This window comes from Hemicordylus capensis, chromosome 2 (genome assembly GCF_027244095.1).
Source record: "Hemicordylus capensis ecotype Gifberg chromosome 2, rHemCap1.1.pri, whole genome shotgun sequence".
NCBI lineage: Eukaryota > Metazoa > Chordata > Lepidosauria > Squamata > Cordylidae > Hemicordylus > Hemicordylus capensis.
The window spans coordinates 272278673-272297363 of record NC_069658.1 but is presented as its reverse complement, the minus strand read 5'-3'; the positions used below and the strand labels follow the sequence as shown (position 1 = coordinate 272297363).

Sequence of the window (18691 nt, the reverse complement as noted above, 5' to 3'; positions counted from 1 at the left end):
CGGAGGCACGCACTCACCCTCCTATCTCTTTTAGCCCAGGTTTAGAACCAGGGCTACCCAGGGGAGGAGTGCTGGGATCAGAAGTGATCTTGGCGGTTGTTACAACTATAGCTACCCAGGCTAGCACTGCCCTACTTGGGCAGGGCTGGTCATGAGAATGACCTCACTGTGTGCCTTCTATGGTGCTGAGGCTCTGTTTCTCTTAACATGCCCCCAGCACTGCACAGACAACTGGCCCCCAGCACAAACTGGGCCTCATTTGAAAAATAGTGAAGACCACTGGAATAGACAGTGGCTCTCTGAGCCAGCACTTTAAAAAGTGCATCTTTGCCCAATTAACAGAGGACCAGAATTCTCTTCATAGGTAGGATCTGACAAGACTATAGGGGTGGGAGTCACTGCCCACAGCTCTTAGTTAGAGATGTCATTCCTTTAAATTGAAGACCTGCTTCCTCAAACCTGGAACAAACTGACATTTCAAGCACCCTTAACCTGGGAGAGTGCCAGTCGGAGAGATGGCCTTAGCCAATCAATCAACTTTATTAAAGTCAAAGACCAGCATATGTAATATTGAAAGTTGCTACATATATGCATACAACTATCAGTGAGTATAAAAATGTCTAAAAAGTATAAAATAGGCTATAAAATATACTAAAGGGTAAAAGAAAGATAGTTAAAAAATTAAAGGAGACAGATAACTGATAAGTAATAAAACTGATAAGATAACTAACTAATATAAACAATATATAAAAACTGGTCTATATAAAAATACAACTCTAATAGGATGAGTAGTAAAATGGAAGTAAAAGTTAACTATCTATCTATGAGTTAAATGCATCTAAGAAAATAATGGTATATAAAAAGACATATTAGGATATACTATGAGGTTAAATGGTCAGTAGTTAAAATCACGAATTATGGGCTGGCAATCATAGTCCAATGGATCTTGCATGCTGCCACATAGAACCTAGCAACATTGTATGTGAAGCGGCCCGTGTGCGGCCGTGGTGGGCGCCCCGATAGCCTCGCCCCCCGTGTCTGACGTCAGACACAGGGGATAGCCACGCCCTCACATCTGATGTCAGATGCGGGGGGGGGGCATGGTCTGGCTCCCGAACTGAGCCTTGAGGCTCCGTTAGGGAGTTGAAGCTTAACTGGTGAAGGGGCCGCACGGCCCCTTTGGCAGTTAAACTAAGGCTGGCACTGCCTTCGCAGCAAAGCACAGAAGCGGCTCTTCCCTGCAGGGAAGAGTCACTCCAGGGCTGCGTTGCGAAGGCAGTGCCAGTCTTAGCTTCTGAAGGGGCCGTGTGGCCCCTTCAGGAGCTAGTCAGGCTGGCGCTGCGTTTGCAGCGCGCAGCCAGGAGCGACTCTTCCCTGCCTTTGCAAGGAAGAGCCGCTCCTGGCTGGCATGGCCCCCACTCGGGAGCTAAACTACCGCCCCCATGTCTGACATCAGACGCAGGGGGCATGTTGGGGCCACTCTCATGGCCCCTGATTGGTCACCAGCCCGGGTTCTTTGAACCCATTGGCCCAATGGTGGCTCCGCCCCTGATTTGAAGTTTCACTTTTCATCCGAGAGCAGCTTCTTAGTGTAGGCTTGACTGGGGCGGCCGGGTTAGTTGAGAAGTAGAGGAAATATAAGCTTTTCCCTGCTATCTTTATAAAATGGACAGGAAAAGAGAATGTGCTCAGTGGTTTCCACTTCCCCAGAGACACAGGGGCAAAGCCTTTCTGTTAATGGGATCTTCCTTTATTTGCCTTCCAGCACAGTAGATGGAAGGGCATGACAGCGGGCAAGGGTGAATGCCCCTCTGTGGCTTGTTATTTCCAGCTGAGTCAAATATGTAGGGGGATACCGTGAACCTAGAGCTGTCCAAGGCCGGGTGGCCAGGCACCATACTTAGGTCTGCCTGGCGTTCCATATCCAGGATCCTCTGTTGGATGGCCGTTCTTGCCTTGTCACTGCCCATAGCAAGGAGGTGAAATGGGGAGAAGCCCAATAGTGCCACCTTATTATCGACTGCCCACTTCCAGGAGGATTGGAAGTTATCCTGCAGCGTCAATAGGGCCAGACCCTGTGGACCAAGGGCTAGTTTGAGCCAGTGAATGCGAGTGGTCATCCAAACTTTGGCCTCAACTTATATCATGACAGTTTCCAAATGCCGAGTGGCATTGGAGATACAGCAAGGTACCTGTAAGGCCACTCTTAGGAATTTAGATTGGACACACTCCAGTATACTAAAGTTAGAGGGAGGTCCTGGGTAGGCACCATAGAGTAATCGTGCCAGCGGCTTGGCTTTATATAGTATGGGTGCTGCAAGTGCATAGTGATCACCTCTAGTTCTAAGGAACCTCAAGATGGCAGCAGAGCTGATGGCCTTAGCCATTGGATATTCAAGGGCAACCATGGAATACATTTTAACATGGGAAAGCAAGGAACAGATACAGAGCTTGGCAAAAGGTGCTGAGAGTTCAAATTACTTACAGCTTCAGAGATGTAATTTCTACCGAGGTCACTAGAGGGCCCTCTGAGCTTCTTCCTGGCCAGCTGAAGGAAGGAGGAGATGGTGTAGGAAAATGCTCTTATGAGTTTTTATATGCTGTATATATCTTTGTCCACTCTGCCCGGCTGAAATGTGGGAGGCTGCTTTAGGTATATCTAGGGTGAGGAGGAGTTGATAGAGGCCTCTAGCAGCAGCTGCTGCTGTTACCATCATTGCAGCTGCTCTTCTCAGGATGCCCTCCTGGCCAGTTACCTGAGGCAAGACAGGAAGGAACATATGAATCTCTCGTCCACCTGAATCTCTTTCAAAGGACCCCAGCCAGGAAGGATTCCTTGGACCTGCCCTCCATGACAGTGTCTGTTCACAGTTGGGCAGAGTTACTATTTTATAGATTCAGTTTCTACAGGAAGAGATTATTTGAGACATTCATTGTAGGTCAGTGTTTGGAGTGCGGGGATTGAATGGGAGAGCCCCAAGTTCTGATTTCTCTAAGGTTAAAAAAAATAGCCTTCAGCAAGCTATCATATCTCTGTTTAACTCGATACTGTGGTTTATGCAGCAGCTAAATTAATGGTGAAGAACAATTTCTGAACTTTAAACTTGTGCGGGGAAGCTGGCTGTCTGCCTGCCTGGTAGAAAAATGTTTTTGAGGAAATTCTTTTTAATGCCAGACCCTTCTGTTAATCTTTAAATGCCATGTGCAACAAATGTGGGCAGAGTATATTTCTGTGTCTTAATTCTCTTGGGAGAACAATGCCTGCATTTTCTTCTCTTTTTATGACTGTATTTTTAGGTCATTAGGAACTGTCAGCTCCATTTCACAAAATCATTGGCATAGTTCAGTCTTTGGAGATCTTTCCAGGATTGAACTTTGTTCATAAAACCCATCATTGCTGAAGCTCACCATAAATAAATAAATAAAATAAAATACAAAATAAAACTTGAGACCCATGCTAGGGCAATGGATCCCAAATGGTGCAGTATACTAAATAATAACTGATTGTTCAGTTGATAACATGAGCATGACTTTGTTGATGTGAGACTGGGATACTAGGTTGGGTCATAACAAGGATCAATGTGTGCCCTACACATGTATATTGGATTTGCAAGCAAATTTGTAGAATGCTGGTACTCACTGCTCAGGAGAGAGGACTGCTCAAATAATATGTTCTGTCGGTTTCGGCAAATATCACTGCACTCAGGTGAATCACTACACTCTGCTATAGATTCTACTTCCCAACAGAGTATCACAGCTGCTTATCACACTTTAGAGTTAACTAAAAGAGTTGAATATGCAGTCAGGGTTTGCTATCAGCTATTCTCATTTGACTATTGTAGGTAACTACAATATGTTGGTAGCCCAGTATATGCTTACATTTTCTCTGATTTCCACCCCCCACCCCCCATAATGGTACATATACAGCTATCCCAGTGAAATCTAGCAGTTCTGCTTCCCCCACTGCAGGTATATCAGGCATAGTGCCTGAGAAATAGAACATCTCCAGCAGCCAATTGAGCAATTGTTGATAGATCAGCACATTATCACTTTGCTGGCTTGCTCACTCTATCTCCTCTCAGAGTCTAATTGGACATTATGGAGAACTTGTGGCCACAGAGCCAATGAGAACCCCCATAACCTCCCTGGTAACCTCCCATAAAGAAACCCATGCTGCATCATCATTGCATTCAGCATTTCCCTGCTCCCTGACAGGAGCGTTGAGGAAATGAAAAATATAATGACATCATGTCACATATTTATTTTACTGTTACCTGGTGACTTATGGGGGAGGGGTGGCAGCAAAGGTGCACTTTGCCACAGACCTTGGGGATCTAGTCCGTGGCCTCCTGTCTCTGAGAGGGGGCTCCAAGTGTTCTGGGGGCACTTCTCTAGAGCTCCACCACTGCCCCATGCCCACCCTGGCGCTGCCCACAGGAGGGGGGTTGGGGGCAAGTTAAATCTTAAAAAAAAACTTTTTCAGCCACCGCAGGGATGGTAGCAGAGACAGGGGGCAGCTGGCAAGGTGCGGACCTAGGTGGGGGAGGTGGAGCAAGGGCAAGAGCCAGGGGCATAACTAGGTTGGAGTGGGCCCTGAGACAAGATTCTTAAATGGCCCCCCCCCCCGTCACAGCTTACCTCTCCTTCCTCTGGCCCGATGTCTCTGCTAACTATCCCAACTAGTTGCAAGGTATAGATAACACCTTGGGGAGAGCCTCTGAGGGGCCCCTCCAAGGGTGGACTCGCGGAGACAAACAACAAGGAAATAGCGCCAGAACAAGGAGGAGAATTTTTTTTTAATGACTTCAAAAGGAAGATCGGGTGGGGGAGAGCCTCTGAGGGGCCCCCCCAAGGCGGGGGGCCCCGAGACAACGGCCTCCCCCTGCCTAATTGTAGTTATGCCCCTGGCAAGAGCTCCTTCCCTGAGCCCGCCTGCCGCCCAAATAACAGGTTGGCCAATTTTTGGCCCATTTAGGGGCTCTCTGCGCACTCAGGCTCAGGGAAGGAGCTCTTGCTGCTGCCACTTCCCCCGCCTCTGTTCACACCCCGCCGGCTGGCCCCTGTTTCCACATCGCCAGCGCACAGCAGCAGTTGAAAAATGGGGGAAAATATTTAACTTGCCCCTACCACCTCAAGCTAGGGGCGGGCCCTCCAAAGCCCTTCAGGTCCAGGCTCCAAAATTACCTAGGTGCACCACTGGGTGGCAGCCATGTATCACATAGTTAAGCCTTCAGTGTAGAATTCTGATGGTTCCACACAGAAAAGAGATGGAAATGTCCCCAAATGGGACATTCTTTAAAAGACTGAAAATACTGTCTGAGCCCTGTTCAGACATTATGGTGTATGTGGGTACAAGCATCTGTATACATGTAAATGTTTTTGTGTAAATGACTGTATTGGCATTCACTTTAAACGTGAATCTGGGCAAGCCCTTCAAATGCAGGGTACTAATGCATATATATTGAAAATAATGTTTGAATAACTCTACATGCGTACATATCTGTACATGCATTGAACATCCTTCTGTGAATACAGCTACTGTGATCCTATATGTCACTGTCAATAGAACTCAAAGTACTACAAAAGTCTCTTTATATTTTTATACAAAAATCTGTTCTTCTCAACTTGGTTGCCAACATAGTGAAGAATGAAGGGGATGGATCACAAGGTTTGGATTTTCCTAAGAGCAAACTCAACTTGGCTTTACTTGGTTGAATAATAATAACTAACTGGGCTGGGTGCAGAGCTGCACCTCTAGTCATCCCCCCCCGCCCACCCGCCATTTTGTTTTCTGACTCACCTGCAAGCCTGTCCACCAGCACTGCCACTTTCTTCTCCCCTTGCCGGCAGCTCGCTTGTGAAATCTCATGAGAGCTGCCACGCATGGGATTAGCAACAGGTACACCTTAGAGAAATAGATAGATAGATAGATAATGAAAGTGATTTACAGAGTGATGAACATTCCAATTCTGTTAGAAAAGGCACACAAACGATGATCTGAGCAAGAACTTTGTACTAAGAACAGATAAACAGAGAGGCACTTCACATGATCAGTGTGAAGAGCGGGGGGGGGGGGGCGTTCCACGGGGAGAGTGGGCTTAGCCTGCTCTCCCCGCAGACAATCCAGAGGAAGCCCTGGGCGACCAGATCGGCCACCCACACAACTGCCAGATCTGTCATGGAGTCAGTGGGGGCTGCGGGAATTGGGGGCCGTGCGGCATCCTGGAGAGACCCCCGAGCCCTGGAGGTGGCAACACACGGGCAAAAAGATGAGGTTAACGGAGCACTCGTTCCATTAACCTCATCTAAGGGAAGGGGTAATTAGGCAGGCTAGCTCACCTGCAAGCCCAGTGGTTCCCACGATCCCTGGAAAGCGGACTAAGCAACCTTAGCCCGCTTTTCATTGACTGTGAGAATAGCTTCAGAATGTAGCCCACACCCACTGCCTCAGGTATCACACAGAAAGGTGTGAATTTGTCTCAGTCACTGTAAAGCTATCATAGATAAAGCACATCTCCTGTGCTAAATAACCTTATGGGAAACGACTTCTGTTACTGCACTTTCATACCTTGTCTGCTTCTCATGGTGCCTGACAGAGAGATTTTGGTTACATGCTGCCCTAGTCTTTACAAGAAAAAGTCACTGGCAGTGGGTAGCTGCAGGCATCTTCAGGCTTCAAGCATTATCCCAGAAATGAAATACTGATCAGTATGAGGTGTGTTTGTATTACATGATGAAAATCAGAAAAGACACAAAATGCAAATGTTCTATAGATTGAGAAATGGGTAGAAGTGTGACTCACAGCAATATTATACTAATATGCTGGCAGATACTTGAACTCCGATTCTACTACTAACAGGATGGCCACAGGCAAATACAAGCGACAACATTTATAAAATATTTTGAAGCGACTGTACTAGGGGCATCAGGTGCATTCCACATTGTTTATTGCCCTTGGATTAGAGACTAGTTTCTTTGGAGACAAATATAACTCTTACACAGCTGAGTCTCAGGAATGAAGAATCAAAAGCATCTCTGCTGTTATCTGTTGCAGTATCATCACGTGTGGCCATCTTCAGCTGGCCTACATCCAAACACCAGCATTTGGCCTTAAGACTCTCTTGTGATTTTATTTTACTTAATGCTTCTTCCTCATTCTTTTAAAATTGGCATGATTTACTTGCTTCTGTGATTGTAATAGTCACCCTCCTGTAGCACACTCAACTCTTGAGGCAGTTGTCTCGCATGGCCACTTGACACAGACGCCCCTGGCATCCCCATCTAATGGCTGCCCAGGCTCTGCTTGAAAGCATCTAGCAAGGGAGAACCACCCCCCGCCTCTAGATCAGGGTCTCTTAACCTTGGGCCCCCCAGATGTTGTTGGACTACAACTCCCATTATTCTCAGCCACAAAGGCCACATCTGGGGGTGATGGGAGTTGTAGTCCAAGAACATATGGGGATCTGAAGTTAAGAAACCTTGCTCTGGGTGATTGGCCCCACTGCTGAACTACTTGTGCCATTAAGAAGTTTCTCTTAGTGTTCACATAAAACCTACCCTCCTGTAACTGAGGGTTCTTAGTGTTCTGCCTTCTGGGGCAGCAGAAAACAAGTCTTCAGTTTTCTGTTTTCCAAGCTAAATATTCCCCATTCCTTCAAATTTTCCTCCTAGGGCTTGTTTTCCAGACCCCTCATTAGCTCTGTTGGCCTCCTCTGAACTTATTCAATGCATCTGAGCCTATTGCTCTGAATTTTTTTAAAAAAAGTTATGCCAAGAGATTTGTTTAGGCTGGATTTCCTATTGAAACTAATGCAGAGTGGAGCCTCTTTTACCCTGAATTCCTCCTCCCATGGGAAAACTCAACTTTTCTTGCACCAGTTAGGATTAACAACTTGGCTATGACCAGCCTGAGCCTCTCTGCTGCAACTCTGCATTGTACCACTGGGTCTTAGAGAAGGAGCTGTCCCTCTACTCTGCCAGTGTTACAGATGCCAAACCAAACACCTTGTAGTCCTGGGTTTTCCAGTAGCCCCTGATGCCCATACCTGCCCCTGCAGCAAAGTATGCCTTCTTTCCCTCTGATAACTAAGGTTGCAAGGTTCTTTCTTTAGATGGGTACATTTTAAAGGTTTGTTGACCCAACCATCTTTTAAATGAAGCCACAGTTCAAAAGTTGAGAGAAGCATCTCTGGTCACAGTCCTGATTAATCCTATCAGTAGCAACTTCTAAGCTCAGTGGTTTTCCAGGAAATGTCCCAGTTTCTCAACCACTAGTTTTACCACTTCTAAATAGGACAGTAGCTTTTACCAGAATGAGCAGAGTAATCTCTCTTCAGCAGGCGGAATTTGTCCAACATAATTGTAACAAGCAAATAGATCATGGGTGTGTTTAATAGCATCCTACAAGCTCTCCTATAAAACCACTAGGATCCTATTAGCTTTTCAGCAAGCAAAAATAAAAACTTATGGGTTTAGTTAAGATGGTTGTCAGAAAGTCACTGTCCTTTAATATAAAATATAGTATAAATATATGACAAATGGATATAAATCCACATTTGCCATGCACCCTGTTAAGGTGTTCACTATCTGTGGATAGTGAATGCATGACAGGACACGTGAGAGTGGACCAGCTGGTCATGCCCCTGTCACCAATGCCCTCTATGGCCATGCCTCTCTACCTCCATTCAGAGCTTGTCAGCAGCTGAACAAAGGGAAGAGCCTCCCTGTGATTAAGAACCCTTCATCTGATGCCTGCAGAAGGCTAAGGACTTCTTTGAAATTTGCGGGGCTTGCAGGATGGACAACTCCCTTCATCTCTGAAACTGTCCTCGCGGAAGAGTTTAGGATCAAAGATGACACATCAGGGTTGAATTCCAGGGAGTTTTGATGAATTGGACAAAGGAATGAAAAGATTCCTTTGGCCCCTTTCCCCTACAGTTCCCAAATTCATCCTACCAATGACTGCCTTGAGCCCTTCCCTTTGTCCCCAAAGTAATTACTGGAAGAAAGGGTTGAAGGAAAGAGAGGGATGTAAAGAAACCATCGGAAAATATTCTCCAAAAATTTCTCCTTGGGAGGAACTCTGACATTCAGTGTCTCTTTGAGGGAACCTTGAAAACACTAAAATTTGAAGACAATTTCTACTTTGGAAGAATTTCTTCACATATTAATATTAATGATTAAAATTTGGAGTTATGATATTAAATTGCAGCTAAAGTTAGTATCCATCATAGAAGGGCATCAATGACCACTGAAATGTGTTGCTTTTCAAAAGCATTTCTCATATACAGTAGCTTTCTTTGGTAGCTGCCAGTTGCCAACAAAACCGTCCTCCTGCTCCTTCTTTCATCTATTAGATCCACTATTAACCTGTGAAAAGCATAATAAGATTATCGACTTGGGGTGTTAAAAACACTAGGAAGATTTAGGAGAGTCAGATCCAAATCCTGGATTAAACTCTTTTAAGTGTGGTGAAATCAGGTTTTCTGTTCAGATCTGACAGGGAACCTCATCAAAAGTTATGACAAAGAAGGGGTGTAGTATTGGCTAAACTGGGACAAAGAATGTCAAATAATGGTGATGTCTGAAAGACCTTAAAATGTGTGATGGCCCCTTCCATAAATGTTGCCACTACCCCTCATTTTTGCTGTCTGTGAAAAAGGTGGTGAAAATGCAGGGTGGTTGAGCTCAGAACTGTCTAGGTCCACCTAGACAGCTGAGAATAATCTTCACTATATTCTATGCAGAGCCACTTTGGCAAAAAAATATTTAGGTCTGCAAGCCATTTCCCACCATGCTGATCTCTGAACAGGAAGGGGCTTTAAAGGAGGGGCTTCAAGCCCTCTCAAGTCCCGGCACCATATTGGAAGGTAAACATGGAGCCCCCCTGGGAAGTGTCCTTCCCTATGATTTCCCAAAGAAAAGCACTGGAAAGGACTACACTGCCCAGTGCTCCATGTACACCTTTCAAGATAATGCTGGGTTTTGAGAAGGCCCCATTTTCCTTAAAGCCCCCATGTGCAGGGGAGGGATTAGTGCAGCACTGCATGGTGGGGATGGGCATGTCCACATGGTGCCATGGGGGCTGTGTAGAGTATTCTGCTTTAGCTGGAGCTTTGCACAGGCCCAATAAACAATTAATAAGGGAGCCTCATTTAGGGCCAATGTGAGCTGCCATTGTCTCCTGAATCTTGCAGTGAAGAACACTGCTGTATAATGTCTGCTGGCAAGTAAAGACTTTCCTAGCTCTTTCCTGACTGTCGAAGTAGTTTTTAACTTAACACAGTGTTTTTCTGTAACTTAAGGCTGTCTTTTAAAAAAAGCTTAATGCTGTGTGTGTGTGTGTGTGTGTGTGTGTGTAAACAGCTTTGAGTATATTTTATGGAAAAGCCACCAATATATAACTAACATAAAGAAAACAAAAGTATATGTCAATACTGTTGGTGATAACATTTTTATTCTCTCTTTTAATCTAAGGAGCGCAAATTTCCTAAATTTGTATCCAAAGAGATGGAAAACATGTACATTGAGGAACTGAAGTCATCTGTCAATTTGCTGATGGCAAACCTGGAGAGCATGCCAGTGTCCAAAGGTGGTTCTGAGTTCAAGTTACAAAAGCTAAAACGCAGCCACAACACCTCAATCATTGACATGGGAGAAGAAAACGAAAATCAGCTCTCAAAGTCAGATGTTGTGCTATCCTTTTCCTTGGAGGTAAAATGTACTACTTTTCTTCAAATCAGTTAGCCAAGTGGCAATGTTCATGTAATTGAATATGCTGACCATGAAAATGGCGTCCGCGCATGTGCAGCAGCCATGTGCATGCCGGTGTCACACCGCCGTGCACGGGCTGTTGGGGAGAGTGATGCTGCAGCAGGAAGCAGGATGGAATGGCAGAAAGCAGGTACAGATCTGCTGTACTCGCTTTTAAAGGTGCAGTTTGCTCCCCCACCCTACCCCCAGCAGTACCTCAGAGTGCCTAACCTGTGCACAGACCTCAGTTTGTACACATCCCTATATGAAGGACAGTTATCGGATGGGCAGCCGAGATGATGGGCAACCCAAACGATGTGGTTAATCTCCATGCCAACTTTCCCCATTGTTAGGAAGTGACCAGTTCTCCAATGCAATCTCTTTCCTTTTATCATTACTGGAAGGTTGTGGGCAAAACTGCTCTGCAGCAGTTTCCACACCATTCAGGTTTCATATAAAATTGACATAAGTAACCTGGCATGGTTGGTTTTTTAAAATTTCTTTTCTCTTTAAGTTACAGTGTCCATTATATATTTTCCTTCTGTTTATTTCAATGAAGCTTACTTTGCATATTACAGAAAAATACTGATTTGTTTGGGTCAAAAATAGGACTTCTGGGCAGAGATAATGCAATATCCACTAGAGGTGTTTCACAGGGATGTTTTCTTTTATGCTAGTTCCTGAATTACTAAATCATTTTTCTTTGTGCACTTTGCATTTGATCATTGCTAATTAGAAGTGTCACCCTCATTTCTCAGGGAATCTTGATTTCTAATTATTAAAAATATGAGAAAATTGCCAGGAACACACATCTTTTAAAAGTACAAGTTATATTCACACATATTTTAACATGTAAAAAGAAACAGTTTATTTTTAATGAATAACAACTTTGTGTCCTGCATTATATAGCACGTAGGGTACACTCAGATGCAGGACAGAATAGTCACTCTCTTTCTTTTCATGTTATTCTGTTTTGATCCTTCTCTCAAAAATGGACACAGAAAGATCTGTTAACAAAGAGAGATGCACACAGAATGAGTAAGAGGCAGCCTTGAATCCCTGCTCCTGGCCATTGGCTGTATTAATAAAGACTGAATCCCTGCTTGATGAAGGGAATCAAAAGGTTCCCTCCCAGGACACCCTCCCACGACAAAAAGCCTGGGGATGGGGACAGTTTTCTTAGGGACCACATGGGGGAAGATAGTTCATACACATACACACACTGTGGTCCTAATCCAGATTGAGGCCCCTCACAACCTCATGTTGTGTATGTAGTTTGACCTGCTTAATAACAAGTTCTTTACCCTGTGTGGAGATAAATATCTTGGTTGTGATGTGATATTTCAAGCTCCCAAATCAAAATAATTGAGGAAAGATTTTTCAGCCTGTGAGAAAATTCTTTCAATGGTTTTTGTTGGCTTTAAGTGATTCATTGACTCACAGTTCTTCAATAGATAGCTTTTAATTGATTATTAGGTTGTTTTTAAGAGACATGTTTCAAGATAGAAAAGAAAGAATTGGTCTAAACTATGCAAAACATAGCTGGATTTGAGATATCATATGCCACCATTACTTCAGATATAATAACTGTAGAAAATAAAAATGGATATTTCTGGATGGATGATAACAGGATGTCATATATATGATACATTGTATGAAAATGTGGAATATATTTCTTCACATATCCATTTTAATGCACCCAACCTCTCTTATCCAGTCATAACTTCTCTATTGTTTAGTATAGTAAATTCAGATGGCATATCTCATTTGGGCGCTGCTCTGTCAAATACATTATATATATTCTCCTTGTTTCTAGAGCTGTTTTGCTAAGTGCAGAACTTTCTTCAAGCTTATTTTCTTCTCTCTTTTCCCTCTTAAAAGGTTGTCATCATGGAAGTGCAAGGTCTCAAATCATTAGCCCCTAACCGCATTGTCTATTGCACTATGGAAGTAGAGGGAGGAGAAAAGCTACAGACAGATCAGGCTGAGGCATCAAAACCAACGTAAGTGTTTTCTTTATCCCTCTTACATTCCTTACCCTCCTCCAGCCTTAGCACAAGTAGGAAGAATATGCATAGTTAAATCTTCTCCTTTGGTTTAGAAATAAGGACTGTACATTCTCATATGAGATCATCCACCTGGCAGTGAATTAACAGCTCCTAAGCTATGAGTCAGCAAGGTGCTACTGAATTCTTTAGTCTCTTTAGTTTTGCTGAAGTGAGTGATACCTATCATAAGTACTTAAAATTAAATAAGTGCTGATTTGCTTTGCTGACATGAAACCCATTGGACTCAAAAAAGCTCAAATTCCTACCGATTCTATACAATGGGGGGGTGTATTTCCCTCCTATTTTAATTTTCAGGTATTATGACCTGAAAATTCCTGATGATGGCCATATGTAGTTCTTTCTTTTACCTTCTTACTAGAATTCTGCATTAGTTTATCATGTTACATTGTACAGAAATGGGAGTCCTTCCTTTGTCCACCTATTGGGAAATATGTATGAGTTAGAAATATATCCACTTTTCTGTTTCAGGTAAACTCGGAGCCCTGAGAAACAGAGCTAGTTCTTTATTTACAACATCACTTGTTCAGGATAGGGAACTGAGGGAACTTCAGGCCAGCTAACAGATACCTGTGGATAGAGCCTCCCCCTAGCCAGGGAGTCTGATGACCACTGAAACTAACCTCTTTTCCTTATGGTGTGGTCAAGAGCCATGGTTCCATTGCCATTTTGCCATTCTTCTCCCCCCCCCCCCCACATTCCCAGTTTTCAGTCTGGGAAGTACAAAGAATGAGTGTATATACTTAAATTTTAAAGGAAACAAAAATCACCAGGTGGCAGTAGCAGTCCATGCTAACAAGCTGAAGGGGTGGAAAAAAACCAAATTGCAGCTGTTTCGGTACCAGCAACCAGGATCAGCAGCCGCTCTTCTGTTTTCTTCTGGCCCCATGCCAGCTATAACTAAGTTGTGCAGGCTGCTCATTCATCCAGTAGGGGAAGGAAATCCCTAACTGGGCAAACAATCAGGATTGGAGATTTCCCTCCCATCGGGTGAATGCCTAGCCTGCACCGCTCAATTGCTTGCTATCTATCTATCTATCAATCAATCTATCTATCTATCTACACACACACACACCATGTGCGCGCGCACACACACACACACACACACACACACACACACACACACATATACACATTACCACATTTGAAAAAGCTAGGGTAGGGCCAGAGGGGAGCAAGAAAATGTCTGCCAGTTCCAAAGAGCTGTGGCTCATTTTCCACCCCTCCAGCTTGTTAGCATGGACCGCTTGTGACCTTTCCCTATTACTTTAAAAAATAATAAAGCTTAGCAACAGGAGAATTACATGAAAAGTAGAACATGTGATGATGTTTTCCTGTATGAAACAATTGTGTAAAGTCAGTTTGTGTGTGTGTGTGTATACACACACACACATATATGGAAAATATATTTGAGAATATCTTTATATGCACATAAGTGACTGAATAGGTATTCCTCTAGTTTATTTCACCTTTTATGATGGAGGTGTGAGTTTTCTATATGCTCTTGCGTCTGAATGTTCAAGAAACACAAGCCACTGTCTTTTCATTATCCAGGAATGTTCTGCCTTCAGCAGTATGCATGCTATGGCCATCTGGTCTCAAAACAGCTGCCCTAATCCAGTCTAAATCTACCAGCCTGTGCACATCTATCACAAAATATAATGAGCATTGTTTCCAGCCTGGTTATTCTGTTGCAGTATCTGATTTTGAAATCATTTCCCCCCTCTTCTCTAATATACCAAGTGCAGTAAAGAGATTTTAAAGCACAATCCTGGAGTCCTTCAGCTAAATCCTAGTTGTCATGTAGGCTGTCGATCAATAGTGCATCTGTCTAGACAAGCTTTTAAGCCAGTGCTGTTCCTGGTACATCCTGTTTTCTTTAGTACTGCTGAAATTTGTGAAAATATGGAATGTGATTTGAATGTTGTGGTTCCGGTAATGCAAAATCCCACTCCAAGAAATATGGCATATTTCAGCAAATAATTCATCTTGCACTGGGACATTTTCACTGCTCTCATTACTGACTTAAACTAGCATTCTCTAGTCTCATGACACCTGCATTCTTATTCTATTTTAAACCTTGCACATCAATCCACTGGCATTTATGCAATATTTTAGCTCTTTTGAACCAGTTCCTGATGTTACATTGCAACTCTGAAATACACATTGGTAGACATTACTACAGTGATTCAACTGTTCTGTGTTGTGAAAAATTGTGTGTGTGTATGTGTGTGTGTACACTACAAATCCGATTCTGTAGACCAAATGCAGTTCTGCCAAATTCTGATGTAGATGCCAACATTCCATAGTAAATGGAAGTTCTGAATCAGGGCATGTACTAGGTTATTCTTGCAGAGGGGAGGGAAATATGGAGCAACACTGGTTTCCATAAAAGCTCACTAAGGTGCTAAACTAGCTGTGACAATGGGAGATCCATGGTTATTTCAAAAATCAATAGCAGGGGCAGAGGAAATCTGATCAGGATTGTGGCACTAGCAAGGTAGAGTAGCCCTTCCCCCCACATGCTGCTTTCACAATTTAAACATCTGTTTAAAGTGTTGTTGTTGTTTTGCCTGAGAGGTGCATTATACAGGTACCTGTGAATTTCCCCCTCCCCATGAGGCATTTTAATTGGGGGAAATGTGACAGAGAAAGTGTTTGGGGGAAAGTATGCTCCCATGCTGCAGTCCCAATAAATTCCCCTTGGCACCGCAATTAATTTTTCTAAAAAATTGCAAATCACTTATATCATCTTAAATTGCACCTGACCTTAGCCCATTTCTTGGGTGTCACCTCTACTCCACTAAATATCCAGGAGCCTGATGGGGATCGATATTTCTTCACGTCTTAAGAAAATAATGGAGACTTTAATCCTATGCACATTTACTAGGTCCCATTGAACACAGTGAACCCCAATCCAACTGGAACTCAATGAAGTCCCAATAAGTTTCATGGGACTTACTTCTGAATGGACAAGTGTAAGATGGTGTTGCATGCTATCTTTCATGATAGACATAGAAACTTTATTATAGTCTTATAATAAACATGAAGGAACATGAAGGAACATAATAGTTTTACAAATATACGACATAGTAAATTATTCCACTACATTAGTAATTAGATGTTGACCTATACTCATTTCTGTTAAACAGAAGTTAGCCATGTTGTAAGTAACATTGGCTTGATGGTCTGATAAGAGGAATGAGCTATATACTTCATCTTCTCTGCCTGGTATGTCCTTAATCAGTGGTAAAATTAATGACTCGCGTGAGACCCTATAAAAATTGCAGTATAATAAAACATGACCCACATCCTCTGTGGCCTGTGCATCACATGGACAGCAGCGTTCAGAATGCCATAAATTTCAGCGTTCAGAATGCCTTGCCATATCTACCATACAGAACCACCGAGGGCAATACATCAAAGCAGGCCAGTGCAAATGCTCTACAGTACTTAGGAGTAAATAGAATGTGACAATAAGCATTTGGCTTAGTACTAGAGGGAGTATTAGTTATAGAACTAGTACTTAGTACTAGTTCTACTTTTTAAACTATCAGAATAGAGCATGAAATGGCTTTCATAAACTCATAACATTGAAAAGACTCCAAGGATCATCACCCAATCCCGTTTTAGGCTACAAGAAATCCTGACCCTAGCAATATAATCTCACATTTATGTGTTCAAAGGGGTGTATTCCCAGTCCCTAGTAAATGTGATTAGGATTGCGGCCCCAGACATCTCTACAAGGAAGCTTCCATTCTATTTTCTTAAAAACATGTGATGGGATAATGTTCTGAAATTTCCTAAGCAAGGTAGAGGCTTTAACAGTCAATTACCACATCAACTTTATCTGCTACTATTAAAATTATTTAGTGGGAGAGTGGCAGTTGTTTTAAAAAGCATTAATTTTGTATTCAACTTTGTGAAAACGGGGGTGGGGGAGATGATTAACTTTTTTATTTTGATGCTTCTAAATCCAGGTTTTCTGGATTTTTCATTTTGCTGTTTCACTGAACATTTAGCAGCATTTTGACTAGAAAGGCACACAAAATTATCTCCAACTGAATTTCTCCTCAAATTCTGGAGTTTTCACTTACCTGTTTGTAAAGTAGCATCAGTATGTTAGGGTTTTAAGAAAAGAAAAGAAACTAATGCCAGTGTAGTTTAGTGGTTAGATGTTGGACTAGGACCAGGGAGATCTGAATTCAAAATCCCATTCAGCTATGAAACTCATAGTAAAAACTCATAGTGAAACCTCCATTCAGCTATGAAACTCATAGTCAATGTCTTTCAGCCTAACATACTTCACAAGGCTGTTGTGAGGAGGAATATGTATATGACTCTGGGTATACATGCAAACACAGGAAGAGTGAGATATACGTGTTAACTAACTAAATACCGTACATGAGCACATGACACATTAATCAAGACATTGTGGGAAAGGAAATTCTGATGTAATGGTTTTATCTCATCAATATTTTTTGTGTTTAGTGCTTTAAGAGATGTGCATATGTGCTCATGTCCATTGATTTGCCATAAGGAGCAAAGAACAGAAAGCTTCCCATGCACCAATTTTAACATTGATTTTAAAAATTCTCCAAGTTAAAAGAGGAAGACAAGCAGAGCAGAATGAAGTCAGAACCAACCATGGAACAGTAATGAAACAGAATGGGGAACATCCATCCCTTTTCTTGGCTTCCTTATCTGTTCCAGTCAAATCAAACTCATTTCAGAACGTCCACATTCCTCCGGGGGGCATAACTCTCTTTTAAGAACAGGGATCACCAGGAGCAAATCACAGTTAATTATGTGTCTTTTTAAAAGTGAGCAGGAAGCGATTTATTATGTTTCCCTGGACCTGATTAAACTGGACATCATTACCAAACTTGTGCATAAAAGTGCTTTGAATGCAAACCCTTCCCTCTCCTAAGAAGATAATTCTCATTCAAGCACCACTGAAATCCAATTTCCATATAGGGCAGCAAGTAATAACAGAAATCCCTCTCTCTTTCTAAGGGAAGTCTGCAAAATTCAGACTTATAATAAACCAGAAGACAACTGTAGTATCTCTGTTAATAAGGAATTTGAGTCTGTGAAATTCTGTAAGGTTGTGCACCCTCCTGCCTGCCTCCCTGCACATAATCTCTGACCCCTTCTAGGTTCTGCTGCTTGTCCGACACACAATCAGTGCCTCAGCAAGCAGGGAGCTAGAAGATGAAGTCCTCCAGCATCCCTCTATGCCGCTGCATAGAGGGATGCCAGGAGTGTGGTGCACTAGAGTGTGGTGCACTGAGGGATCCTCCCTCATCCGGATACTCTTGCCGCCCAGCTGGGTGTGTGCTTAGGATGCATGCAGCCCAAGCATACACATAACCCTGGCACCAGAGAAGGGTGTGCTCACACCCCTAACTAGGGGTGTGCAGACTGGCTCGAATCCGAGCCCTCCAAAATGGCCGTCGTGCCAGGGAGTAGGCTCGGAAAGGGCCGAAGATGCCCAAACCGGGCGATTTCTAATAGAAGGAAGGTTGATGGGGGGTTCAAAGGGGACCAAAACAAACTGGCCCGGTTTGAACTCAAACTGAACCAGGCCAGGTGGTTTTGTGCACATCCCTACCCCTAACCCAGGCTAAATGCTGTGGTAAAAAGTAGGATTAGGCATGGTGGGAGTGCCGGGATCAGGAGTGATCCCGGCGTGCCACAGGCTCAGACAGGCCCACAGAGTAACAGGGCATATTCCCGGTGCGCCCTACCCACAGGGCGCCCCTGCACCCCTACTCCCACCCTTAATTACCCATTCTGCTCAAAACCTGACGCCTTCCCCACATACATTCCACCACCCTCTCAATGCCCCCAGTCCGTCCCTGGTGCTCCAC

At 43.4% G+C, this 18691-nt stretch overlaps 1 protein-coding gene across 15 annotated transcripts in view; it reads left to right on the top strand.

Moving 5' to 3' along the window:
• Nucleotides 1-18691, top strand: part of CADPS (calcium dependent secretion activator) — a 544177-nt gene that overhangs the window by 214269 nt on the left and 311217 nt on the right. For all 15 annotated transcript variants that reach the window (XM_053299036.1, XM_053299049.1, XM_053299045.1 and 12 more), the window contains 2 exons: nucleotides 10477-10713; nucleotides 12634-12755. In XM_053299036.1, coding sequence (XP_053155011.1) covers nucleotides 10477-10713; nucleotides 12634-12755 — 359 coding nt within the window. The remainder of the gene's footprint in view (nucleotides 1-10476; nucleotides 10714-12633; nucleotides 12756-18691) is intronic.